The sequence below is a fragment of the Molothrus ater genome, chromosome 2, assembly GCF_012460135.2.
Source record: "Molothrus ater isolate BHLD 08-10-18 breed brown headed cowbird chromosome 2, BPBGC_Mater_1.1, whole genome shotgun sequence".
NCBI lineage: Eukaryota > Metazoa > Chordata > Aves > Passeriformes > Icteridae > Molothrus > Molothrus ater.
Window position 1 is genome coordinate 17,859,704 of NC_050479.2, and position 23,633 is coordinate 17,883,336.

At 44.4% G+C, this 23,633-nt stretch overlaps 1 protein-coding gene across 1 annotated transcript; it reads left to right on the plus strand.

Moving 5' to 3' along the window:
- Positions 1–6,544: 6,544 nt before the first annotated feature.
- On the plus strand, positions 6,545–21,743 carry ASB9 (ankyrin repeat and SOCS box containing 9). Its single transcript, XM_036383519.2, has 8 exons — positions 6,545–6,803; positions 11,404–11,483; positions 12,466–12,573; positions 13,473–13,623; positions 14,176–14,310; positions 15,652–15,843; positions 18,858–19,024; positions 20,185–21,743. Exons 1-7 carry the CDS (start codon positions 6,710–6,712, stop codon positions 18,980–18,982), a joined length of 885 nt encoding a protein of 294 aa, XP_036239412.1. The 5' UTR covers positions 6,545–6,709; the 3' UTR covers positions 18,983–19,024; positions 20,185–21,743.
- The last annotated feature ends 1,890 nt before the right edge of the window (positions 21,744–23,633 follow it).

The window sequence follows — 23,633 nt, forward strand, 5'->3', positions numbered from 1 at the left end:
GAAAACTTTCCTCTAAATCAATGCCAACAAATAAAAGTAATTCCAGCTTGTTTCCACAGACAGGTTCCTACAGGCTGTTGGTGTAGAGAGGGCAAGACATTTCCCCCTGAGCTGACACTGCCTTTTTTTTTTCTCAAAGTGCTTTCCAGTTTTACCCCCAAAATCTCCCTCCCACTCACTGTGGGCAGCCACAGTTGCAGGGCACTACAGCTGCTCTGCTGGGTGTCTGGCAGGATGGAACCTCATTTGATATTTATGAAAGCCTTTGAGCTGAAATGATTTACTGTGCAGAAAATTTCCCTGTCTGCTATTTATTCATTGTAAATGGCTGAGAAATACCTGGGCTTTTCATGCCTGCAGCAGCTTGGGAAAAAAAATATGGTTTTGTCACTGACCATTAAATTACTCATTAGGGTTTTTTTTCCTCTTTCTTTCATATGTCTCAAGCATATGACTAAAAAGGCTCATCCTTGGTACATTTTGACAGATAATTCTCTTTGCTAGTACAAATCTCTAGCAAATTTTGTCATCAGATGAAATAGTAAGTTGAGTGAGGAGCTTGTTCCAGATCTTCAGATGCCTGCCCCAATGCTGCCACAGGAACAGGTGATAAGAAAATAATAACCATTCTTCAATGAAGAATGAATTATTTTGTGGTCTGCATGTGCAGCCAGCTCCCAGGTCTGCTCTGAAGAGGGCAGGCGTGTGGAGAACTGGCCCCTCTGAGCAGTCTGAGGGGATGTGTGGGCTCTGGGTGTGCAGGAGCACAGGGGTCTGTCCCTTACTGCCTCCCTGCAGCCTGGCCAGGGTAAGAACTGCCTGCAGACCCTCCTCTGCCCAGCACGCACCAGGGGCTGTGGGGTCCTAGGGAGGCTCCATCACTCCTGGTTTGGGACGCAGAGGATGATGCTGGGAGCTGATGTGGAGTGACCCACACCAGGTTAGGGAGCCTTGGGGGAGGTTGTCTGCAGCCTGTTGTGCACCAGGCACATCCCACAGCTGGAGGAAGGGGAGGGTCAGGAACCCCTGCCATACATTTCCATCTTTATGCCTCAGGTAAGCCCTGCACTCTGTACATCACTTTCCAGAGGAGGTTTTCCTGCTGCAGCAACATCAGATATTCAGATGAGTGGCCAAGCTGGCTACAGCACTAAGACAAAACACGTATGCTTGTCACTGTGCTCAGCTCATAATCATTTAGGAAAGGAAACTCTTCTTTATACTACATCAGCATTGTGAATCAGTGTTATCATCATATTGCAAAGGTTCCCATACCTTCTTGGTGATTTCTCATGGGCAGCTCCTCACAGCACTGACCCCTGATTCTTCACAGTACAGCCAACAAACTCCAGCTCTCTTCACAGCAAAACAAACAAACTCTCCCTCCTCACCTAGCTAAGCCATTCTTTTGTAGCACTCTTCTTCTTACTGGACACAGCTGTGGCCTGTCAAGTGCAGGCCTGTTCCTAATCTTTGGTGATTGGTACAGCTGCAACTCCTCAGGTGTGACTACTTTCTGCACTATTTTCTTACATTCTATCCCTCCACAAATCAGTATGTGTTGGCTGTTTCAGAGGATTTCCAGCCTCATGCAAAAGAAAAGCTAAGATGTGCTCATGGACAGCAAAGGAAACTTCTACCAAGGTACACTACTGCTGCAGTTGGCTGCTCACTGCAGTCCCAACTTTGCATTTTCAACTGAGAAAGTGTGGATAGCTCCTGGTCCAAGCAGCCAATCTGTCCAGCACCAGGTGAGTGGATTTCTTAGACCTGAAGATAATGTTGGGAACAGTTCAGATCCTATGGGCTGGACTATTCTACATACCCTCTTCTTCACTGCACCAAATGCTATCTTCCAGGAGAAGGGCAGCGAGACAAATACATTGTTCAGGGCAGCTGAGTAATTTTACCTAACTCAGTAATATGCTAAAAATCCTCACCAAAGGAAAATGGGAGCACCTGCCATGCCTGGGATGCTGGGGGGAACAGACCCAGCCAGCTGCAAGGGTCTGGGGACATTTCCTTTGGCTGCCATTATTGCTCAAGCAGTTGAGCTGGCAGTGTTGTTTTCTGAGGTCCATTTTTAGAAGCTAACAGAAGTCTCAGTTCTGGACAAGGGTTTAGGAGATCCTGGGGTAATTTTGTGTAAGTCCACAACTGCATTTTGTAGAAGTGTTGGTGTTGGCAGCTTTCCCCAAGGGAGCTGCTGGAGGTGCTGTTGTGAGGACAGCTGGAATGTGCTGGCTGCTCCCATGGTATGCAGAAGTATGGAAAGCTGTGCCACATGAGAGAAATTTCTAGAGGTGAGCTCCAAGGTCTGGAAAGCAGCCTGTGGGTGTGGGTGGAAGAGCTTATTGAAATGTAATGTGCTGGATAAGCCCTGATCATCTAACCCCAGTGAAACTGGGGAAGAGAAGCACTGGGGCAGAGGAGACCCCTCATTAGACACCTCCCTCCCATCACCCATTTTTTACCATTCCATCTTTCCAATACTCCTGAGCTGTTACTGCTCTTGCCTCCTGGTACTGATAAGCAGTGGGAAGAGACAGAAACCAGGGAAAGGCATGGAAACTGGCTTTTTTTGGGAACACCCACCATGTAGGGAACATGATCTGTGTGGGACCTGCCATGTGATTGCTGCTTAGCAGGGCCAACCCAGCTGGCCTCTGTGGCTCTGAGCTTGTTTGTGCCACATTTGGGTTTTCTCCACATTGGTCTAACCACTGGGATTAGTGGAAAGCTAATTTTTTTTAATGTGAAGTTTCTGACAAAATTAATATCTTTGAGGAAGTGATTTTGCTTTCTTCAGAAACAATTATTTTACACTGGAAAGTTTGGGAATCAAAAAGATTTGCCAGCAAACCAAAAAATCCCCACTGTTTTTCAAAACTATTAATGAAAAGGGGAAGAAAGAAATTGAAATCTGCTCAATGTCTGGATTTGGGTTTCACTTAGAAGTTGGTATTGGACAAGACTGCCTTACAGTTTGCCAGATGCTGGCAGTCTGTGCTGAAAAATCACCACAGCTCCCAAGGGCTGGGCTGACACTTTTACTGTTGTTACACCTACTGTGTGCTGGCTGGAGTGTACTTGTCACATGTTTCACCACACAACTCACCTGGCAGTGGGGGCAAACCATGACTGCAGCCCACAAGAGAGTAAAAAAAAATCCCAGGAATGATAGAAATCACAACGATTTGGAAAAAACCAAAAACCACCACCAACAACAAAAAACCATCACCACCACCACCAACAACAAAACAAAAAAAAACCCCAAACCCAAAACAAAAAACACCAAACCAAAACCCAAACCAAATTTTAACCCACCAGCTTTCAGGGTTTGGATTCTTTTTGCCTGAGCAGGAGGACATACATCTGTTTTAAATCCTGTTCAGAAAGCAATGTCAAGATATATTTTGTAACATATGAAGATGCTTACACAGATGTTCACTGAGAGTCAACTGGCACCAGGTGGTGAAAACCAGATTGCTGTTGCTTTTCTCTCTGTGGGGAAAATGCCCCTAATCCCCTTCTTGACATGATGAAAATACAATAACCTTGTTTGCAAGCTCTCATGCAAATTTTGTCCTCTTCCTTGGGAAATCTTGGTGCTTCTGCACGTCTGCAATGAATTAAAGAACAGATCCAGGTGCTACTGATGTTGCCATGATGCAACCAAGATATGTTTGATGCTTTCTTCAGGTTTTTTTTTGTTTGTTTGTTTTGATTTAGAGTCTCTCTTGCTAAGTAAATTGGCCATCCTGCAGAAGGGAACAGTTACTTGCAGAAGTGTGTCTGGTCCCCAGCCAGGCTGATGGAATGTTTGCAAAGGGAAGTTTCTGTGAGGGTGAGAGGAAGGAAAATGAAAACATTTCATGTCAGAAAAACTGTGAAAGAAGGAAAGCCTCTGGAGGAGAGACTTGATTTGAGGAAAGGAAATTAGGGATACAAGAACTGGACAGTATTATTAATTTTTCCAAGAGAGAACTTCTCCACTTTGTGTCAGCTCAAGGATTTCCCAGCAGCTTTCCAAAGAAAACCCAGATACCTCTGGAAATGACACCAGTGCTTTAGTGCTCCTGTGGACAAGCTCTGGCAGAGTTAACTGCTGTGATTTAAAACATGGCTGTCCCAGATGTTTGCCTTGCTTGCTGACTGGAAATTACTGCCTTGGAGGAGGATGTGGCATGTGCTAGGGTCTCAGAGCTCGAGTTTACAGGCTGGAGAAGAAAACTGCATTTGCAGGTTTTTGAGCTGACACAACGGGCCATGTACTGAGCTGTGGCATCAGTTTGTGGCCAGTGCTGCCATCCCTTGTGTTGGGTAATCTCTGCTGAGAGTTGGGAGCCAGGCAGGGAACAACAGCTTGGATCAATGCAGATAAATCTGTCTGACCCGTCTGTCGAAACGCTGCTCTCTGAGATACAGGCACTCCAAAGCTGAGGCTCTGTGGGCCAGGCACTGGGCAGTGCTGGCCTTGGGCTGGATGAAGATGTTTCACCCTGAGCTGCAGCACCCAGAGGCTGTGCAGGACAAGGCACAGGACAGCACTCGGGGCTGTCAGAGCTGGGACCCTTGGCTGCCAATTCAGCCATATTTTAAAGTGGATTTTAGCTCTTTACACGTACACAGCAAATTCTCTGCTCACAATTTCGGAATCTCTTTTACAATCAGTGAAGACTGACTCTAAAATTCCAATATGTGTACCCCCAGAGCAGACATCTGAAATAGGTGAGACAAAGTATGGTTTGAAAATGCCTATATTTCTTCACTAGTGCTAAGGAAAAGCTAGGATTTCTCACCTTGATTCTGAAGTTAAATTGAACAAATCTTATGTTTTGTGTCCAATTTTCTGAACACTTTATGTAATTCTGTGGTTTGCATCCTCAGAAACCAAGGCTGAATTTTCATACCAAGACAAGATTTACCAGCAGTGCATTTTCATGTTTGTAGCAATATTTGTGCTAATAATAATAAAATAATCATAAAATTTATGTGTACAATTTTAAAAAACTGATTAGCAAGTGGAAGAAAAAAAAAGAACCAAGATAGTAGACCAGTCCACTGAATTACAAAAAATTAAGATTTCTGAAGGAGGAAAAAAAAATTATTCCTTTTATAAGATATGCTGTACACAGAAAAAAAGTAATACTAAGTGTTGTCGATTCCACTTTACTGTGCCCTTCTATGCACCAAGGATGGCTGCACGTGTTTAAGGATAAAGTAATGTCTGTAGCTAGGCCTGCTTATGTAGAACTTGGGGGTGTATTTGCTATCTAAATGGAAAATAGTATTGTAGTGCTTAAAAGCTCTGTTGTGTCTCTGCTGTGCAAGCTGTTTCTGTATTTGAAGTTCTGTGTTGCTTATCTTGAGATCCAGGTCGATGTTAAAACATGTTGCATGGAAGTTCTGCCTACTTCCACTTGAACACAAATGGGCAAATATTCAGTGAAAGAAAAAGGATTTTGTGCTTGCAAATTATACTAAATTGGGAAGGAAAATAGTGCAAATAGAGATGACTTGTGAGAACAGAACTTTTGCAAAACAGACACAGAGAAATGAGGCAGAGGTGCTCCTGAAAAACTAACGAAGACTTTTTGGGTTTTGGGTTTTTTGTTTTTTTTTGTTTTTTTTTTTTTATGCTGTTTGGTTTGTGATGGTTTGTTTAGGCTGAGAAGTTGATTAAAAATAAAAGGACGCTGTTTTGGTACAAAACTGCGGGTGTGGCTCAGTGAACTCAGCCGGACAGGGTAAGGGGACCCGAGCCCCGCTGCGCTTCGCTCCCCACGCCGCGCAGAGCTGCGGACGGGCAGCGGCAGCTCCGCGCACCGGCGGAGCCGCGCAAACCCTGCCCGGGGACAGAGCCGCGCAAACCCTGCCCGGGGACAGAGCCGCGCAAACCCTGCCCGGGGACAGAGCCGCGCAAACCCTGCCCGGGGACAGAGCCGCGCAAACCCTGCCCGGGGACAGAGCCGCGCAAACCCTGCCCGGAGACAGAGCCGCGCAAACCCTGCCCGGAGACAGAGCTGTGCAAACCCTGCTCGGAGAGCGGAGCAGAACCGCGCAAACCCTGCCCGGGGAGCGGGGCAGAGCTGTGCAAACCCTGCCTGGGGACAGAGCCGCGCAAACCTTGCCCGGGGAGCGGGACAGAGCTGTGCAAACCCTGTTCGGGGAGCGGGGCAGAGCCGCGCAAACCCTGCCCAGGACAGAGCCGCGCAAACCCTGCTCGGAGAGCGGAGCCGCGCAAACCCTGCTCGGGGAGCGGGGCAGAGCTGCGCCTGCCCGTGGTCTCCTTGCGCATCCCCTGCAGGCAGAGTTTGCTCGACTAGTTGAACTGGCTCTTTCTGTCTCGTATTTTTGGCAAACTAAGAATTTCCTTCCTGATAAAAATGAACGGCGGGCGCCCCGATTGGGCGTCGCGCTGGAGAGGATGTGACATCAGGCACATCTCTCGCTCGGCTGGGTCGCTGGCTGCCGAGCAGGGCAGCCCGCGAGCTGTTGCGGTAAATCCCAGCCCAGGTGCTCGGGTTTCTGCCCAGGGAGCTGCCGGCACCACGTCCCGGCCGCCGCAAGGGCTGCTCGGCTCATGCGGGCACAGCCTGCGCCAGGGACCGCTCCGGCCGCTGGGGGCTCGCCGGGAACGATGGAATTTGAACTCTGGAACCCGAGCACAAAGTGAAAAAACAGCGCTGGGGCAGACAGGGCTGAGATGGATGATGAGAGAACAGATCAAAATGCCTGCAAACTGCACGGAGCTGCAGGCCAGGCATGTGCAGCGCCGCCGGGTACCCCGCGGATGAGGGGTAAGTGACGCTCCTTGGGGACAGACAGGGCTCTGCCCAGGGACACGGGCAGGCTGCGGTGCTGCTGCTCCTGTGCCCTGCTTCGGGACAGAACTCAGTCCGCCCCACAAAACACCCCTGTGCCTTTGTACTTCTGAGGGGATTTTAAAAAGCTGTTTCTGTTTGATACTGAAATTTTGGTTGTTTTTCTTTCGTATCACAGAAAAGAGTGGTTGGTTTTGTACTTAACTTTGTGCAGGCAGAAACAAATGCAGCACTTGGAACGCAGCACACTGAGAAATAAGTTGAAATGTGGCGTGTTTGACTTAAATTAGTGCCAGCAGGAAGTTCAGCACTGGCTCAATTTCTCCTTTTCTCCTTTTCTCCTTTTCTTTTTCTTTTTCTTTTCTTTTTCTTTTTCTTTTTCTTTTTCTTTTCTTTTCTTTTCTTTCTTTTTTCTTTTTTTCTTCTTTTCTTTGTTTTCATTCCCTTCCTCCTCACTTTCCTTCTTTCTTTTCTCCTTTCTTTTGATTATTTTAATTTTTGCTTTTCATTTTTGTCTTCTCGTTCTTCTTTTTTTTTTCCTTTATCTTTTATCCTTTCCCCTTGTCTTTCAGATGAACAGACCTAAGTGTTGTTTAGGCTGAGCCTAGTGGGTTCTTCTGCAGTGGCATTGCTGTGACCAGTGCTGTTGTGGGCACATAATAGCGAGCAGTTACTCAGACCTCGCTCCAGTCATTGCTCTGTGTCTGGCCCAGAGCCATTGAAAATATGACATGGTAAGAAAAGACAAGTAATTTAACTTCACATCCTGAGCTGGATGTGTTCAATGTGGCTCTGTTTCTGTGAAGTTACTCCATCTAATGGCAAGTGCAGATGGAATGAGGTAAATTCAGAAAATGTGACTTTATGCTGTCTTTGCTCCTTTTCTGGGCTGTTCAGGATGTTTCCATTAATACCAAGTTGAAAATTAGGACCATAAAACCAAAATGCAAGGCTGACCAGTCTATCTGCAGTGTAGTCTGCCTGCCCTCGTGTGTGCCACGTATGTATAGCCTGAGGCTGGGGTGAGCAGGAAGGCACAGCAATATTATTATTAACAGTATGAAATAGAACTAGTCCACACTGGAGATGAGCTCCATCCCCTCAAAATGGAGGGTGGAAGGAGGGAATCCCACATGGCACAGTGCTGCACACATATCATTTGGTCCTTTGAAAATCAAAGTTTAGTCCATTCCTTTCATGTCTGCCTGTTCCTTAGCAGAGTCAGTAAGCTCTGCTGGCAATTTCCAGCGGGAATGTATTTGGCTCAGGCTATGTATATCAGAAACTTTAAGGGACAGCCTTTGGGTATGAAAAATACCATTTGTAATACTGTTCTATATAATGCTTTAGGGTTTTGTATCTGCAAATATGAATGCACGAGCATACCTTCACTGGAAGGACTTAAGAGCCCCTTTCAAGTTGCACTGTGCGTGAGAGGCATGGGAGGAAACCAGCCTAGGGACAGGCATGGAAGGTGGAATGCCCTCACATGGTCAGAGGTTGGGAAAAGTTGTTTCAGCCATCACCACAAAAAGCAGTGCTCTAGAAAGGTCCTGAGAGAGCTCTGTTGTGCACAGGGAGCAGTCAGAATTTGTATGTGTGCATGGTTATTGCCATGAGATTCCCTCTGTGTACACCACCCTGCCAGTGTCACGTGCCTGTGTGATAGCAATGCCATCAAATATGTCCAGAGTTTAATGTAACCCTGGGCTGCCTGGAGTTTTCTGTAGTGGAAGGGGAGCTAGGTGACCCAAAGCCACTGGAAGCCTGTGGGATTTGGATATCTAGATGCTGGACTCCTGGGGTCTGACTCAGCCTCCCTGTGGACTAAGGTGTGGGTAAATTTTAAATGTGGACAAATCATCTTGTTTCTTTGTGAAAGAGCAGTTGTACCTGTTTTTGACAGTCAGGAATCCTTGTTGCAGTGGTGGTACATACAATGAACAGCTGTGTCCCCCACACACACTGGCCTTGCTACTCCATATGCAGCTCTGGTGGCAGAGTGTCTGGGCACATTAATGAAAGTCACTAGATCAGGATTTTGAAAGCCTGTGGTCAGCTGGAATTGACATTTGCTTAGGTCTTAATCAAATACAATACAGATCTTTTATATGCTGACAGTGTGCCTCCTCTGAAGGGTAAAAGAGGGCAGTGAGACAAGGAAATCCACTGCAGCCTTTCTCCTCTTCCAGGCAAGAAAGTTGAGTTCCAGCCTGGAGCAGGCAGAAAATAGAAATATGGTTATTTCTATTTTCAGGAGGTGGTGCCTTAGGTCAAGAAACTGGGGAAATTTGCCATTCCTTCCAGGGGGATTGCCTCCCTGGCATTGCTTCAGGTTAGAGGTGCTAGCTGCAGACGGAGGTAGGGCAGGAGAGACATCAGCCTGGGGCTGTGCAGTTCATGGCAGCAGATGTGGAATTATGCCATCACAATTAGTCATCAGTCAGGCCTTCAATCCTGCTCCTCCCAAGGGATCCAAGGCTGGTGTGATGAACTCCCTAGGGCTCCCTAGGGCTCCACTTCCACCTAGGGTAAAACTCTAGGTTTCTCTCAATTACAGAACTCCCAGATGGATTATGTGTTAGCACATACCTCTTTTATTTTTCACTGACATGTATTTTTAATGCTTATATGGTCAATCTTTTAATTCATTGTTAAAACTTGGAAACTTGCAAGCCAATGGCCAGTCCACAGATGGCTGATCTGGCTCTTTTTAGAGTTTCAGCAGAAAGCTGTCTTTTCTCAAGCAAGGACTGAATGGCTAAGATCCACACATGGACATGTCCCTCTTATGTCATCATGACACGATGCTATCATAAGTTGGTACAATGCACAGGTTGGTACAGGCACAAAAGCCTGCCAATATTTGTGTGGCCAAAGAAAGTTCAAGTTGCAGCTCAAAAAACTTGTACTTCAATCTAAATTTTTAGAATACCTATAAATATACTTCTGTTACAATCATGCCATTTAGCTAATGGCATTTGTTGCTAAATGGGAAAAGCTTTTTACATACCCTGGGAACACAACTGACTGTAACACAGGCAGGACCAGCAAGAACAGCGCAGTCAGATAAGCATCAATTTGACACACATCACTTAGAGCAAAGCTGGTTTAGTCAGTTAATCATTGCATGCTTTAATAATTGTAGCTCAGTTTTGCTGTCCTTATGAACCAGAACCACAGCTTCCAGAATTGGCTGTCCATCCTTTGCTAAAGCCAAAGGAGGTTTGGAAACCTCATGAAACTGTGTAAATGTTGTGGGATGCAGCCCATGGAACATAGAAGGAGGCAGGCAGAGCTCAAATAATGCTAATAACAGAGAATAGTGATTTCTTTAAAAGCTAATTCATAGACTCATAGCCAGGTTTAGATTGGAAGGGACCTTTAAAGGTTGTCTAGTCCAACACCCCTGCAATGAGCAGGAGCACCTTCCATTAGACCAGGTTGCTCAGGGTCCCATCCAACTTAACCTTGAATCTTTCCACAGATGAGACATCTCCCACCTCTCTAGGCAGCCTGTTCCATTATTTCACACCACCACATTTTCACATCTGGCCTAAATAAACCTTCTTTTCATTTAAAACCTGTATGATCATCAGCTTATGTGTAAACATTCTTTTAAAGAATTATAGTGGCTTATTAGGGTTTTTTTGCTGAAGGCAGACTTCCTGCTGTTAAGGATTCCATTCCATGCATGTGCTCTAATATGGTTCCTGAGAACCTCAGCAACTCGGCCAGCAAATTGGTCACTGGAGTATTCTCTGTAGCTAGTGGAAGGAGAGTGGGACATCTCCAGAGAACAGCAAAATGTCTTTCCACAGGAAGCTGTGTGAAGTGTTCTCTGTAAAGGCTTTACTTCCTTCCCAGGGGGAACCTGGGACATTGACATAGAGCAGACACTGGGTTTTGAGTGCTGGGATGTAAATATCTCTCAGAGGGGTTATTGCTGTCAGCTGGCTCTGAGCCATAAAATCTGTAATATGGAAAATCTCCCTCTATTAAAATTTGCACAGTATATACATGCTGTACCTCACTTGGTGGTTTCAGCAATGCAGAGAACACAGCTATTACTTAAAATGCACCACTCATAGCAAACACTGAAAACTGAAAGACAGAATGAACAGGTAGCACAATTTGTCTCCTTGTACTTTGGTCCCTTCTCTTGCCAAGTGTTATTGGCTCTAGTCCAGCTCTGAGCAGGGGTAAATGACTGATCAGCCAAACCCTCTTCAAAACATATTCCTTTTGAGATAATTGGTAAAATGCAATAAGTTTGTGGGGAAAAAAAAGGCCCTGGAAATAATTCAGAGAGAGGAACAAGCTCAGCCAGATCCAGGTGATGTTCTGCAAATCCCTCTCCTGTCTTCTGGAGGGGAGTGCAGCTGCACAGTGCAAACATGGGATGAGTTAAAATGCACCCAGAGGGAAACCGTCTTCATGTCTGTCTCCCTCACAGCATCTGCTCCAGAGAAATCTTGGCAGCTCCAATAAAGTAGAAGGGAGGTCACACAGTTGAAGTAAAGTATGCTAGTGAAATAGAGTTTTTAGCCTTTTTCCTGACTTTGTTTTTGTACAGACTTCGTTTCAGACTGGTCTCCTTTACATGAGGCCTCTATCCATGGGCGTCTGCTTTCCCTGAAGAGGCTCATTGAACAGGTACCTCTCTCCTGGGTTCATGTGGTCTCTGCAGGGTTTGTTCAGTGGATGAATGCCCTCTGTGCTCTACTGTGAAATTTCAGGGTGAGAGAATTGTGTTAACCAGGCCACAGTGAAATCTGCATGCAACAGGCTTTTCTTTCCTACAGTCAGTTCCTTGCCCAGCACAAGCTTTGTGCACTAATTTGATGATGTACTGAGCTATCCAGGGTGATGTGTTAACTGTGGCAGAGGTAATGGGATCACTGGGATCTCTGGATGGCTGAGGGCAGCTCCTCTGCACCTCCTGTGTGTGCCTGTGAGCAGTTTTGGTGCCCCAGCTGAGGGGCCAGCTCTGGACCCAGTCATGGGTCTGCCTGAGGCTTCAATTCAGTCACCAGACATTTGTTTCTGAAGTGCCTGAGCATATCTCAGGGCCCTGGTCCCTCCACAAGGTCAGGGATAGGTAGAAATAATTTCTGAACCTCACCACTTTGTTTCTTCAAAATCCCTGGGTTTAACCTGTGAAGGAGGTAATGGAAAGGGAAGGGGCGTTGGAGACTCTTCCAGCTTAGTCTTCTGGAGCACCAAGATTGTTAGAAACAAAAGATCCTGTGGAATCCAACCAATGTTTCTGATGCATTTCTTCCCTTTGGTGGTTGCCTCGAGGCAAAGAGCAGAAAATACTTCAAGAGCATTTCAGGGTTCAAGCCAGTCAAACAACCACAACATACTGTCCCACTGGACAGTCCACTAAGCTTCTGTGCTGGTTTTCAGGGTGTGCAAGCATGGCCTCAGGTATGCTGTGCCAGTATCCACTCCAGCCAAAGCATCACAGCCTCTTCATCCCTTCATCTGCTTACTTGCTGAGAGGAATAGCTCCAGGCAGCTGGGGAAGGTCTGGTTACGTAAGGCTTTTAAAGAAGGGGTTTTTTTTAATTGTGGATTTTTGTATGGGGGTTTTAGTAGTTGGTTGTAATGATATTTTCCATTATCTTATCAGGGGAATGATGTCAATCTTGTTACAGCAGACCAGGTGTCTCCTCTCCATGAAGCCTGCCTAGGGGGTCATGCTGCCTGTGCCAGTGTCCTGTTAAAACATGGTGCTCAGGTGAGCAGGTGATGGACACACCACTGTCTCCAGCGTTAGTATGTTGTATGTGATGTCATGGCAGAGTATCTCTGTGATTTACACTCTGTACTTAGCTCTGCTTGAGCTACTTCTGAAAGGCACTTCCTAATAAAGCAATCCAAAAAGCACAGATATAAGCAGCAGTTATTAATGTTCTTTAGGTGAGGATGAAATGTTCTCATCTTTCACAAGAACAAGGGGAAGTTCATCTTGCAAAGTGTTTATAATCCTGCAGCAGTTAAGGATGTGTTTTGTTTTATGCATATATTAATCTTATTGGTATCAATATGCAGTCTAAAGTAGAAGCATAGGAATGTGACAATCAACTGACAAAAATGGGAAGAAAATGGAAACAAGATGCAAGTACAATGGTGTAATGGTGTCTCATGGCCACTACTTTTCAAGCTAACTTCAAAATTATAGTGAATAAGAAAATTCATTCATACATACATTACCTTACCAGATATTATCTTTCGATTTGAAATTAAAAAAAAAGAAAATAAGGAAGGATTGCAAACTTTCAGCTAAAATTGGACTATTTCAGAAGAGGGCTATGGATAGGTGTGTTTCAGCTAAGATAAGTGACAAATAGTCATACATTTAGCTTGGTAACTCCTGAGAGACCCTGGAGGGGCCCTGATGATTTTTTTTTTTTTTTTTTTAGTTAGAGAGACTTGGGGGAAATTTAAACAAATATTTTTTAAATGATCATTTTAATGAAAAGTATTAGTCTTCAGAAGCACTGGGGAGTTTGGCATGGAATTAAATAAAAAATATTGAAACCCCTATTTTCTGCTGAGAAACTGGTTTGTTATCATCAATTCTTAAATACCAAGAAGAAAAAAGTCTTGCTGGATTTTTGTGTTATTTTCCCCCAGGTGAATGGAGTGACTGTTGACTGGCACACACCGCTGTTCAACACCTGTGTCAGTGGCAGTGTGGCTTGCTTGAATTTACTGCTGGAGCATGGAGCCAGCCTACAACCACCCTGTGACCTGGCATCCCCCATCCATGAAGCTGCTAAGAGAGGTAACCCCACAGCATCAGCCTCCTTTCCATGCTGCTAGAGCGTGTTGAAGTGGAGGAGAGGGATAAAGAAGATCCTTTTCTTGGTTTGGGTCATGTAAAATGCCTTGCTAATTGGTCTCATCATGAGGGGTGCAGTTCTTCCCACCCCTGTTGCTCCTCAAGGGCAGGTCAGCTCAGCTGTCAGATCCTCTGAGTTCACCTGGAAGGGAATGCAGTGTCCAAATCAGCTGCCTGCAATGTGGACATTTCAGGGAGACATCTGGCTAGCTTCAAAAGGAGAAACATGGAGTGATTCATCTCATCTTCAATAGACATCTGAAATGAGTCAGATAAAATGTGAGGGCTTTAGCCTGTGAGGCTTTAGCCTGCTGTGCTGAACGTGGCTTTTCAGCTCCTGTTTTGCTGGCTGCATCCATTGGAGTGGATGAAAGCTTACACTACCACCTCTTGACAAAACATTGAATCCTTGCCAAACTACACTGCTGCAACAGAGACTTTGCTGAAAAAAAAGCCTGATCTCTGTGAGTTGACTCTTCCTTTATCCCTTTTAAGGTCACGTGCAATGTGTTGAACTCCTTGCGTCCCGTGGGGTAAATATAGATCACAACATCAAGCACCTGGGTACTCCACTCTATGTGGCATGTGAGAACCAGCAACTCAACTGTGCCAAGAAGCTGCTTGAGTCAGGTAAAAACAAAAATAAATAATGGTGTACTTTCGTTTCCTGCAGCATCTGTCTTTGGACTATCTTTGTATCAAAGATTTAGAGGAGCTCCTGCTTTGGGACCAGGAGATGTTTCACTCCTAAGAGCAGCTCTGGTTAAATGTGGTAGCACGGTGATCAAGAATTCAGCTTGATAGCTCCCAACAAAATGATGGGTGATCCTGGATTTCACATGGCTGATTGTGTCTGGAACAAGCTATCCTTTCCAGTGTCTGTGCATGTGATGCTGTGGTTATTTGAAGTGAACAGGAAGAAATTTAATTTTTAAATTTATTTTTCACCTCCTCTTTACCCAAAACAATTGAGTCAGCCACTTTTACATAGTATTTCTGGAAGCATGTTTTGATTTCCAGTGAGTTCATAAAAAGTTGGAGACACTTCCAACACAGAAGAAGGTTCAGCACTATATCCTTTGCATCACACAAAGCTGTAACTCCAAATGCTTGGGTAATTACACAAAACCATTTCTTGTTATCCACAGTAGTACAGTTCTTCTAGCCAAAGGGGTCATATAACCTAAAGTAGCTACATAGCTGGTACAAAAATGATGGACCAACAAAGCTACTGTAGAAAAACAAGCAAAAATCATATATATCACATTTTGGTAGGTCATTGTTTAGTACAATGACCTTTTTTGGGAAGAAGTAAAAATACAAATTAATCTAAATATTTTTCATTTAATCTAAGTTAAGTGTTGGCAACTATTTTCTTCTTCCTGCTGTTTTTTTCTGCTGCCTCCTGTATATGGGAATGTGTACTCTAAAAACATAGTTTTGAATTAGTTCTGCAGCTCACCTTTCTTAGGGTGTTTTAGGAGCCATAAATCCAGGGTAATGAATGGGGGAACTCTCATCAGGGGTGCTTATGCCCTCTTTGACCAAAGACCTCAAGAATTTTTCCATCCTCGCATTTTTCCCCTAACAGATACTTTTTGGAAATCCCACAAGCTTAAGCCTCCAGTACAGAGCATGTTGAAACCCTGCCTTTATTTTAAGGGATGGGAAGCAGAGGTGGTCCATAGGTGGAACTACACCTTTGTCTTGCTCCAAGATACCCTGGGGCTGGGCTGTGGGTGAAGGACTTCTCCTGCACCATTCCTCTGGGCTCATTTTCTTATGCACAGCCCCACTCCTCAGTCAGTGAGAGTTGTGCTCGTGCAAGTTGTAGCACCAAGCCCCAGAGTAAGGGAGCCCAGGTCTGGGTGCAGGCTACAGCACTTGTGTGTTACTCAGCTAGTGCAGGGAATGAAAATGGGCTACTGTGCAGTCATGGGGTTCTCACTGTTGTCTGCCCCTCCTGTTCAGGAGCAAACGTGAACAGTGGCAAGGGCCTGGACTCCCCTCTGCACACGGCTGCCAGGAATTGCAGCGTGGAGCTGGTGAAGCTGCTGATGGACTTTGGAGCAGACCTTTGGCTGAAGAATGCTGAAAACAAGAGGCCAGTGGAGCTGGTCCCACCTGGCTGCCCTGTGGGCCAACTGTTCCTGCAGAGAGAAGGTGCCCCTTAGAACTTGTTTTAGGGAAAACCCACACAGACATTGCACAAGGCTAGGCTATTCCAGGCTGCTGGCACTGGGAAACTGGGAATAACTGAGCTAACAGTGAACTAACCGTGATAATGATAAGAAAAATAACCCCTCCTGAACCTCCAGATTTTTAATCTACTGCATCAGGAAGCAATCATCTTGAGCTTGCCATTTAATGCAAAATAGAGTTTAGGGTGAATAAACAAGCAAAAGATGCCTTAGAAATTAATGGTAGCTTTTTTCATTACCTAAAGCTTTGAATGTAGTGAGAATCTGTCAGTTCCCTTGTGTCAGACAGCAGTAGACCCAGGAGTGTTCCCTGGAGTGTGCTGACAAATGCAGGCAGCAAATCACCTCTGATGGCAATTGAGGCTAGGTAGGGAGGATGAGGTTTGGGATCTCTGGATATACAGTAGATGGTCAGGTTTGTCTCAGCACAAATGCATAAATGCAGATTTGCAATCCAAAAAAATTTAATGCACGTAATACTAAAAAAAGGGATATTGAACCTGGTTTTTAATTCTTTGTCCTTTACTTTTATTCTTTGGCCAAGTTTTTACATAGATGCAGAAATATCTTTAAACTGAAAGGCTACGTGATTTTTTTTTATATTAAGGAAAATTGCACAGGAGCTATATAAGGGATTATATATTTCTATTCATTTATACACTTGACTCTCTAAAGACCAACCTTATGTGCTGAATAATAACAGCAGTATCAAACCATATGCTTAAAATTTAGGAAGAGTCTGTTTCATTCTTGTAAATTAAATAGTTTCAGACAATTTTATTTTATTTTATTGATTATGAAATCTTTAATGAATTATGGAGAAAAATGTTACTTATTATTGAGGGAAATTAGAATGAGATCCACAGTGTCTACTCATTTTTATACTTGTGTTCTTCCTTAGTTTTTCTCAAGTCATTCAGCAAGCTATATACATTACTAAATAATCTGGATTTTCATTGTTTTAAACGAATTGGTGATTTGTTTATAACAGTTGCACATTGATGAGATTGTTGCCATAGAAAGATAAAATTGGAATAACAAAGTGATGAATCAGGCCCTGCTGAAAAAGTAATGTGAAAGTAGCTTGGAAACAACTGTGCTGTGCATGTTATGCATGAGCAAAGGATATTTGGTTTCCCAACGTAATCTATGGCACACAGAGCAGTGATCTCTTTGAGTTCCAGTCCCTGCTGCATTCAGTTCCTGAGTCCTGTGGCACTGCATGTGTCCTGTTTATTTGAGATAGAAAAACATTTCAGGCACGCCCTGTGCTGCTGGCCTGGAAACGCTGCTCAGGCTGAGCTGACAGCATGGGCAGTGAGGACCTTTCTAAGTGAAATTCAGCAATCAAAGTCAGAAACAATAAATGCCTGAAGGGAATTTTCCTGTGGAATAGTGGTTTTTCTGATGTTCTCCAACACGCCCTTCTCTGAGTGGGGTCATGCCTGTGGACAGCTGATGTCTGGCTGCTTTGGCTGGCTGAGCAATTGTGATCTAGGAGAGTGGGGCAAGAGCTGCTCTCCTGCTCTCCTCCATGCAGGGCTCCTCTCGCCCCAGAGCCAGCTGCTGGAGCCCTGCAGCCCATGCCAGGCAGGCTGCAGGAGCGTGTTTGGCCACCAGAGATGAGTTGTGAGTGTGCTGACCCAGTCACCCTCCCAGGACCAGCCCAGGGCAGGTGTAGTACATGTGGTGGTTCCCTTCCTAGCAGTTCACTGTGCTGCTGGACCATCATACCTGCTTACATCTCAGGGACTGTCCTGTGTGGGGGTGGGAGAATTAGTTAATGCTCCAAAAATGTACTGTGTGCTTCTGTTTGCAAAATATTTTCCAGTGTAGTGTCACTGCTTGTGTTTTGATAAGTCTTCATGTTTTGGGCTTGGTTGTTTTTTCTCTTAATGGAAGCTTTTGTTTTTTTAGTGAGATGTTTGCAGGCAGAGCCTTTATCTGTGGGATCAGAGTCAAGCACAAGTGCAGTGTGATACTGCAATAGTTTAGCTAGCTTGCCCTGTTTTGTACCCAAGAACAGGGTAACAATTCCTATGTTGGCTCCTAGGAGAAGGGTGCAGCCCTTTGCATGGCCCTTGTGATATCACAGCAGCTTTCAGCCTTGCAGTGCTGCTGGAAATGTGGTGTCCTGCATGAGGGAAGTCTCAAAGGCTGATCAAAGCTGCCACCTCACTGCATTTTTGTTGTGGCCTCCCTTCCTTCCCTCTGCTCTGCAGGTGGGAGGGCACCTAAACTGTCCCTTCCCAGCTCACTCACCTCCCTCCTGCTTTCCGCAGTGTCCCTTTCATGTCCTCCCCATTCCCTGCATCCAAACCCCCCATTGGTGCCCATCTTTTACCTGCCCTCCCAGAGCCCCTGCCACCCTACACACTCATCACCCCTGTGCAAACAGTGCTCTGCAGGGCTGAACACTGGTGGGTGCTGCAGGTAGAGCTTCACATAGGAATTTCCTCTTCCTGAAAAGGATTTCCACTTAGATTTTTTTAATAAAGTGAGAAAGATTCTTCAACAGGGCTCCCATCTATCAATATGGGACCGGTTCACCTGGAAGGTTTAAATAAAGAACTATAAAGTGCTTCTTTTGCTATGTGTTCATCATCACTGTTATGAAATATGCCTCAAGAAAGCAGTGGAGTGAAAACTTTGATCTCACTGGGGGAGTGAGAGGAGGGAAGGGCTTTTAAAGTAGCATCAATCATCTCTTCTCAGACAGTACAAACATTTGTACAGCTTAAAAGGGAAAGGCTGATGCTGCTGATGCCAGCTGAGGAATGACAGAGTGACTAGGCCTGGACTGGATTGCAGGAGGGCTGGTGTCCTTTGGGGGTGCAGGTTTGACTTTTCAGTGCTCAGTGTGGAAACCTGATGAGAGGTGGGTGGCAGGGGGTGGGTTGCACAGCTGCTGTTTCAGGTTTATAGTCTTGGCATTATAAAGCCACGTGTGTAACCTGTTCCCTGGATCTCTCTCAGGGCCACTGTCCTTGATGCAGCTGTGCCGCCTGTGCATCAGGAGGTGCTTTGGATACCAGCAGCATCAAAAAATTACTGGACTTCTCCTCCCAGATGAGCTGAAACATTTCCTTCTCCACATTTGAGCCTTTTCATGTTCAAAACAGTGCCTTTAATAACACAACAAGGTTTGTTGACTTTTTTCATCACTAGTGTTGCCAGTGTTTGCAATGATAATTTATGGCAAGTTTTGGTCTCCAGTAATGGCCAGGTCAGAGAAGCACAGGACTGACCAACTTGCTCAGTTCTCAATGCCATCACCCCCACCAAATCCATTTAGAAAGAAAAAATCCTGCATGGTTGCATAGTGAAGCTTGGAAATGTGATGTGAGAGCCCCCTTGAAAGCACAGAAAATTAGCATAACATTTTAAAATAGATCTTCCAATTCTCTGGCACGATTTCAGAGGTCTTGTGGTTGACAACCCCTTACAAAGAAAACACATGTCCCAGCCCAGCAGGGACAGCATTTCATGTGACCATGAGGCACACTAGGAGAGCTGCAGAAAGCTTTCTCACATGCCTGTCACCTGGGAGGGCTGTGCCCACAGCACCACGAGGAAGGGGAGGGAACCCAAGTGAACCCAGCTGCCAAGCAAGGAAGGCCCTCTGGCAGAATTTATTCATTTTCTAAGGGCATCACACTGCAGACAGATAAGCACCAACCAACATTTGCATTTAGGCCAGCATCTGAAACAAGCATTTCTGCCCTGACAGCAATAGGTCACTGCTGATGGCAGTCCCATACAGTGCCATAATAGCGGGGCAAAAGTTTTTAATCATCTAATAAAGAAAATTACTCCTGATACTTTGAGACATAGAAGACACTTCAGAACTACCCATTTTCTCCTTGTAGCATGTTAATTTTCAAGGACACAGGCTAACAGGCTATCAGTAGTAAGCATTGAGTGCTTTTCTGCTCTGAAAATTAGGTGATATTTCCTAAGCATTTTTCAGCATGCATCAGAAAAACAACAGCTTCCACACCCCTTCTCCACCCAAGAAAATATTAAGAATGAGATAATATTTTTTTTCTGAGAGGGTTGCTACCTCATTCATAGCATTTTCCATGGGAGTAGTAATAATAATGCCTCTAATATGTGGTCATAAAACAAACAATGAAATCAAAATCCATTCCAAATTTAAAAGCAGTGGGCAATTACTGCACCCTGCTCGGTTGCTGGGCAGTTGACTCAGTGTATGACATATGTAGTTCTTATTCCACTGAGGTCATAAGAACAATTATTTCCAGCTAAACATTAACATTGGGCATTTTTCTTTCCCTTTCAGAAATGGGTCCTGCTGCCACAAGCCGAAGTGCAGTTGTGACCACTCTGCTCCCTTGGGTGCTCCCCTGGGGATATGAGCTGCCTGATGGATGTGGGAGCAAGGATGCTGAGACTCCAGCTCTTCTTCCCATTGCCCTGTTTCCTTTTGAGCTCTAAACCAAAGTGCATCTGCATCACCTGGGAGCAGCAGCATGCCCAGCACCCTGAGGGGCTTCCATGTCACCCCTGAGCTCAAGGGGCAGCCACACACTCAGTGCTTCTGGAGATCCTTTTTCACTTTGCTGTGGAGACTCTGTAAGAGGGGGCTGGGAGTGCAAAAACTGCTTCCATCCCTAACAGCAGCAATGAGAGTCACAGAGCCCTCAGCTCAGAAGAGACTGGCAGCCTTCAAGTACATGAAAGCTGATTTTGGTGTTCACCAGTGTGCCAGTGTGAGCAGTGCCAGCCTGCCTTGTGCAAGGGGAAGGTTAGAGAGGAGAGGTCAAATGCTGCCTGGATGCTGGTATTTGATGTAAATCACAATTCAAATCCTTGTCTGCACAGCATGACTGCTGGCTGTAGGTGTCCAGTGAAGGTTTGATTCCTTTGTGCTGACACATCGCAGTTCTGTTGGGTTTGTGGGACACTAAATTGTACCCCAATGGGACAAAATGACAAACACAGTTAGGTCTCTAACTCCTCTGGTGATAGAGACACTTGGGAATGTGTCATTTATCTGACCCAATTCATCACACATATTTGAGCCATGTAAAAATCAACTGGCTGGTTTAAGATGGCCTTCCATCTGGTTTTCCTCATGCCCAGGAAGAAAAGTAGACATCTGTCTTCACAGAGGTTAAATAAAAGCAGGTATCTGGGATGGGGAAGGTATATTCTTCTAAAATCACTGTCTTAATTAAGCTGAATCTGCATTGGAAAGTCAAGGAATGGACAGTGAACCTGCTGCTTAAATTTTGGACATTAAAGTGTGCTTTGGTGACACAGTGGAGAGCTGGAGTTCCATTTCATTATATCCTAGATGATGAAGAAACATTTGTGTATGTACTAATTTTACTTTTGCCTTTATTTTATAACTTCAGCCAATGGGTTTATAGGAGTAATTATAATACCAGGAGAAAATTGCTCTGAGAACCAGGTGAGGGTGTTGCTTCTAGTTTGCTTTTCTTATGAAAATTTCATGGTATGACTCTTGTTTACTTGAATTTCTCTGCCCAAGTGGAATTAGAATGAATTCTGTATGCTCAGTTTGTATCATCTCTGTGTGTTTACTTATTTATTTTCATAAAAATTGTGGTCAACACTGGTGAAATACAGCTTTATGCATCAACACTTATCCAGTTATAAACTGTAAAATACAAGATGCAAACTGAATAAGCTCTTTATAGGTGAGGTTTGGATTTTTTCTATATTTGAAACCATTCAAAATGTAATGCAGGATTTAAATGATTGTCAGGAATATATTTATTCACATTTTTTCTTATTTTTATGTAAACAGTTTAATGGTAGTTAAGTCACACAATTTTGTAGGATATTTTCTCAGAAATAAATATTTCATACTCTTTTGCTTGTTAATTTGTTTTCATTCAGTTTTTAAATGATAAGCCTAATTTTTTGGATTGACTGATAGTATGGAGTTTTGAATTCTAATGTCTTGCAATCCCACATGTGGGCAGGTCGTGAACAGAATATTTCCTTTAAATAAAACTATAGTAAATATGAGACTAAAATGCAAATACTGTACAAAACTTGCCTTTTGTTGATGTTTTAATGTAGAGCTGGACTTCTGAAATTCCTTCTTGGCTCACTTGAGGATTGAAAAAGATGAAAAAGTGATAGAAATATGAGGTGAAAAGGAGATATAAATTACACAAAAGAGGAAAAGATGTAATTTTAGATGGTTACTGTCTTCAGTTTAGTTTTGGGTTTTTTGAGTTTTTTTGGTTTTATTTTTAATTGATTTGCATAAATCTGTTTCTCCTGCCAGCTAAGCAAAAGGCGCATGCAATGTTCTGGTGCTGCTGTGTGTTTGTACACAGCAGGAACCCTTTGCTGGAAGTGAGGGTGGAGGTCCCAGTGTGGTCAGAAGCCCAGCAGGTGTCTGTCAGTGCCCTGGGGTACACTGCTGGCCTGGGCAGGTGTGGAGGGACAGTCATTCACTCTCCATTGGATAGACCTCTGGGAGTCCCTGCCCTCAAAGACCAGCTCAAAGAGCGAGGGCAGTGCCAGCAAATTGTTTTACAAGGTGGTTTTTTTGATGGATAGAGAGCTATTATGGAAACTGTGGAACTAAAAACACCTCAACAAAAGAAATCAATGGATTTTAGTAAGACAACAATCTTTTGTTTTATTAAAATATATCTGGTGCAATAAATCTCTGCAGTTGCTAGGTGGGATCAGCCACATCCCAGGACACAGCTCTTCTTTCTGCAGTTGTGCAAAGGTCCACAGCTGTCCTGGGCCTTTCTTGTTTTATATTTTCTCTTAACTGGAAACAACAGACATGCAAATCTAACAAATGTAACATACAGCTTTGCAGCATATTCAGAGAATGTCCTCTCGCGTGTTCACTGACATGAATTCCTTTGAAGATGCCTAAGAAGGAAATAAATTTTACTTTACTAGCTTAACCAAATGGGACAGACTGGCTGAAAAATAGTAGGCTAGTGGTGAAAAAAAGAGTACTTTTATGCCTAATATGGGATATGCTCAATTCCCATCGGACTCATGTTCTTGAGAATCACGGGTCTGAGACTTGATGCTCCCGAATCTACTTTTTCTTGCTTAACAACACATGCACTGTATTTGTCAAAATGGAGGCTGCCTTGCTCTGCAGTTCCAGCCTGAATCCTGCTGGCTTTGGATGAAAATTCCCAGGAGTTATTTCCATGTATGTTGAGCATTTATTTGACCTTCCTTGACACATTGCTCAGCTCACTGCTCCAGGGATTCTCACTTTCATGCACCAGGCAACATTTGATGCAAAACTGCTCTCTACGATACCTAGGGGAGTCCACTGTTCTTTAAAATGACAGCAGTGAACTATTGCTGGGAAGAGAAATGTTTCAAATTCTTACATCATTCAACACAGTAATCCTTACTCCATCCCTGCCTCAGTGCTGGAGAATACCTGGCTCATGTCACCCTGCAACAAGGTCTTGTCTCTTCTGCGCCAGGTGAAGCCTTTCCTTTCTGAACTACTTCCCTTTGCACTTTTAAAGGTCTTGAAACTCATTAACCATCACTGATTCAAGTGACACAGCACTAGATTCCTGGCTTTAGTGACTGTGAAGTAAAATTGAGTTTGTAATCTGTCAGCTCTCTCACTTCACAAATTAAACTTGGAGTCTCTGCCGAGTCTACGGCTTTTGAAGTCCCTGGAGCTTTTCTTTCTGTGGTTTGTAAAATGCAGCAGAAGCAGCTCTTTGTCTCATGAAAGCACTGACTCTGAAT

What these genes read in the sequence shown, in the direction of transcription:
- ASB9 (XM_036383519.2), top strand. Translation starts at nt 6,710, where the DNA reads ATGGATGATGAGAGAACAGATCAAAATGCCTGCAAACTGCACGGAGCT. An exon ending in CAAGAAGCTGCTTGAGTCAG is followed by an intron (nt 14,311 to 15,651) that starts GTAAAAACAAAA and finishes CCTCCTGTTCAG; the next exon opens with GAGCAAACGTGAACAGTGGC. An exon ending in ACTGTTCCTGCAGAGAGAAG is followed by an intron (nt 15,844 to 18,857) that starts GTGCCCCTTAGA and finishes GATCTCTCTCAG; the next exon opens with GGCCACTGTCCTTGATGCAG.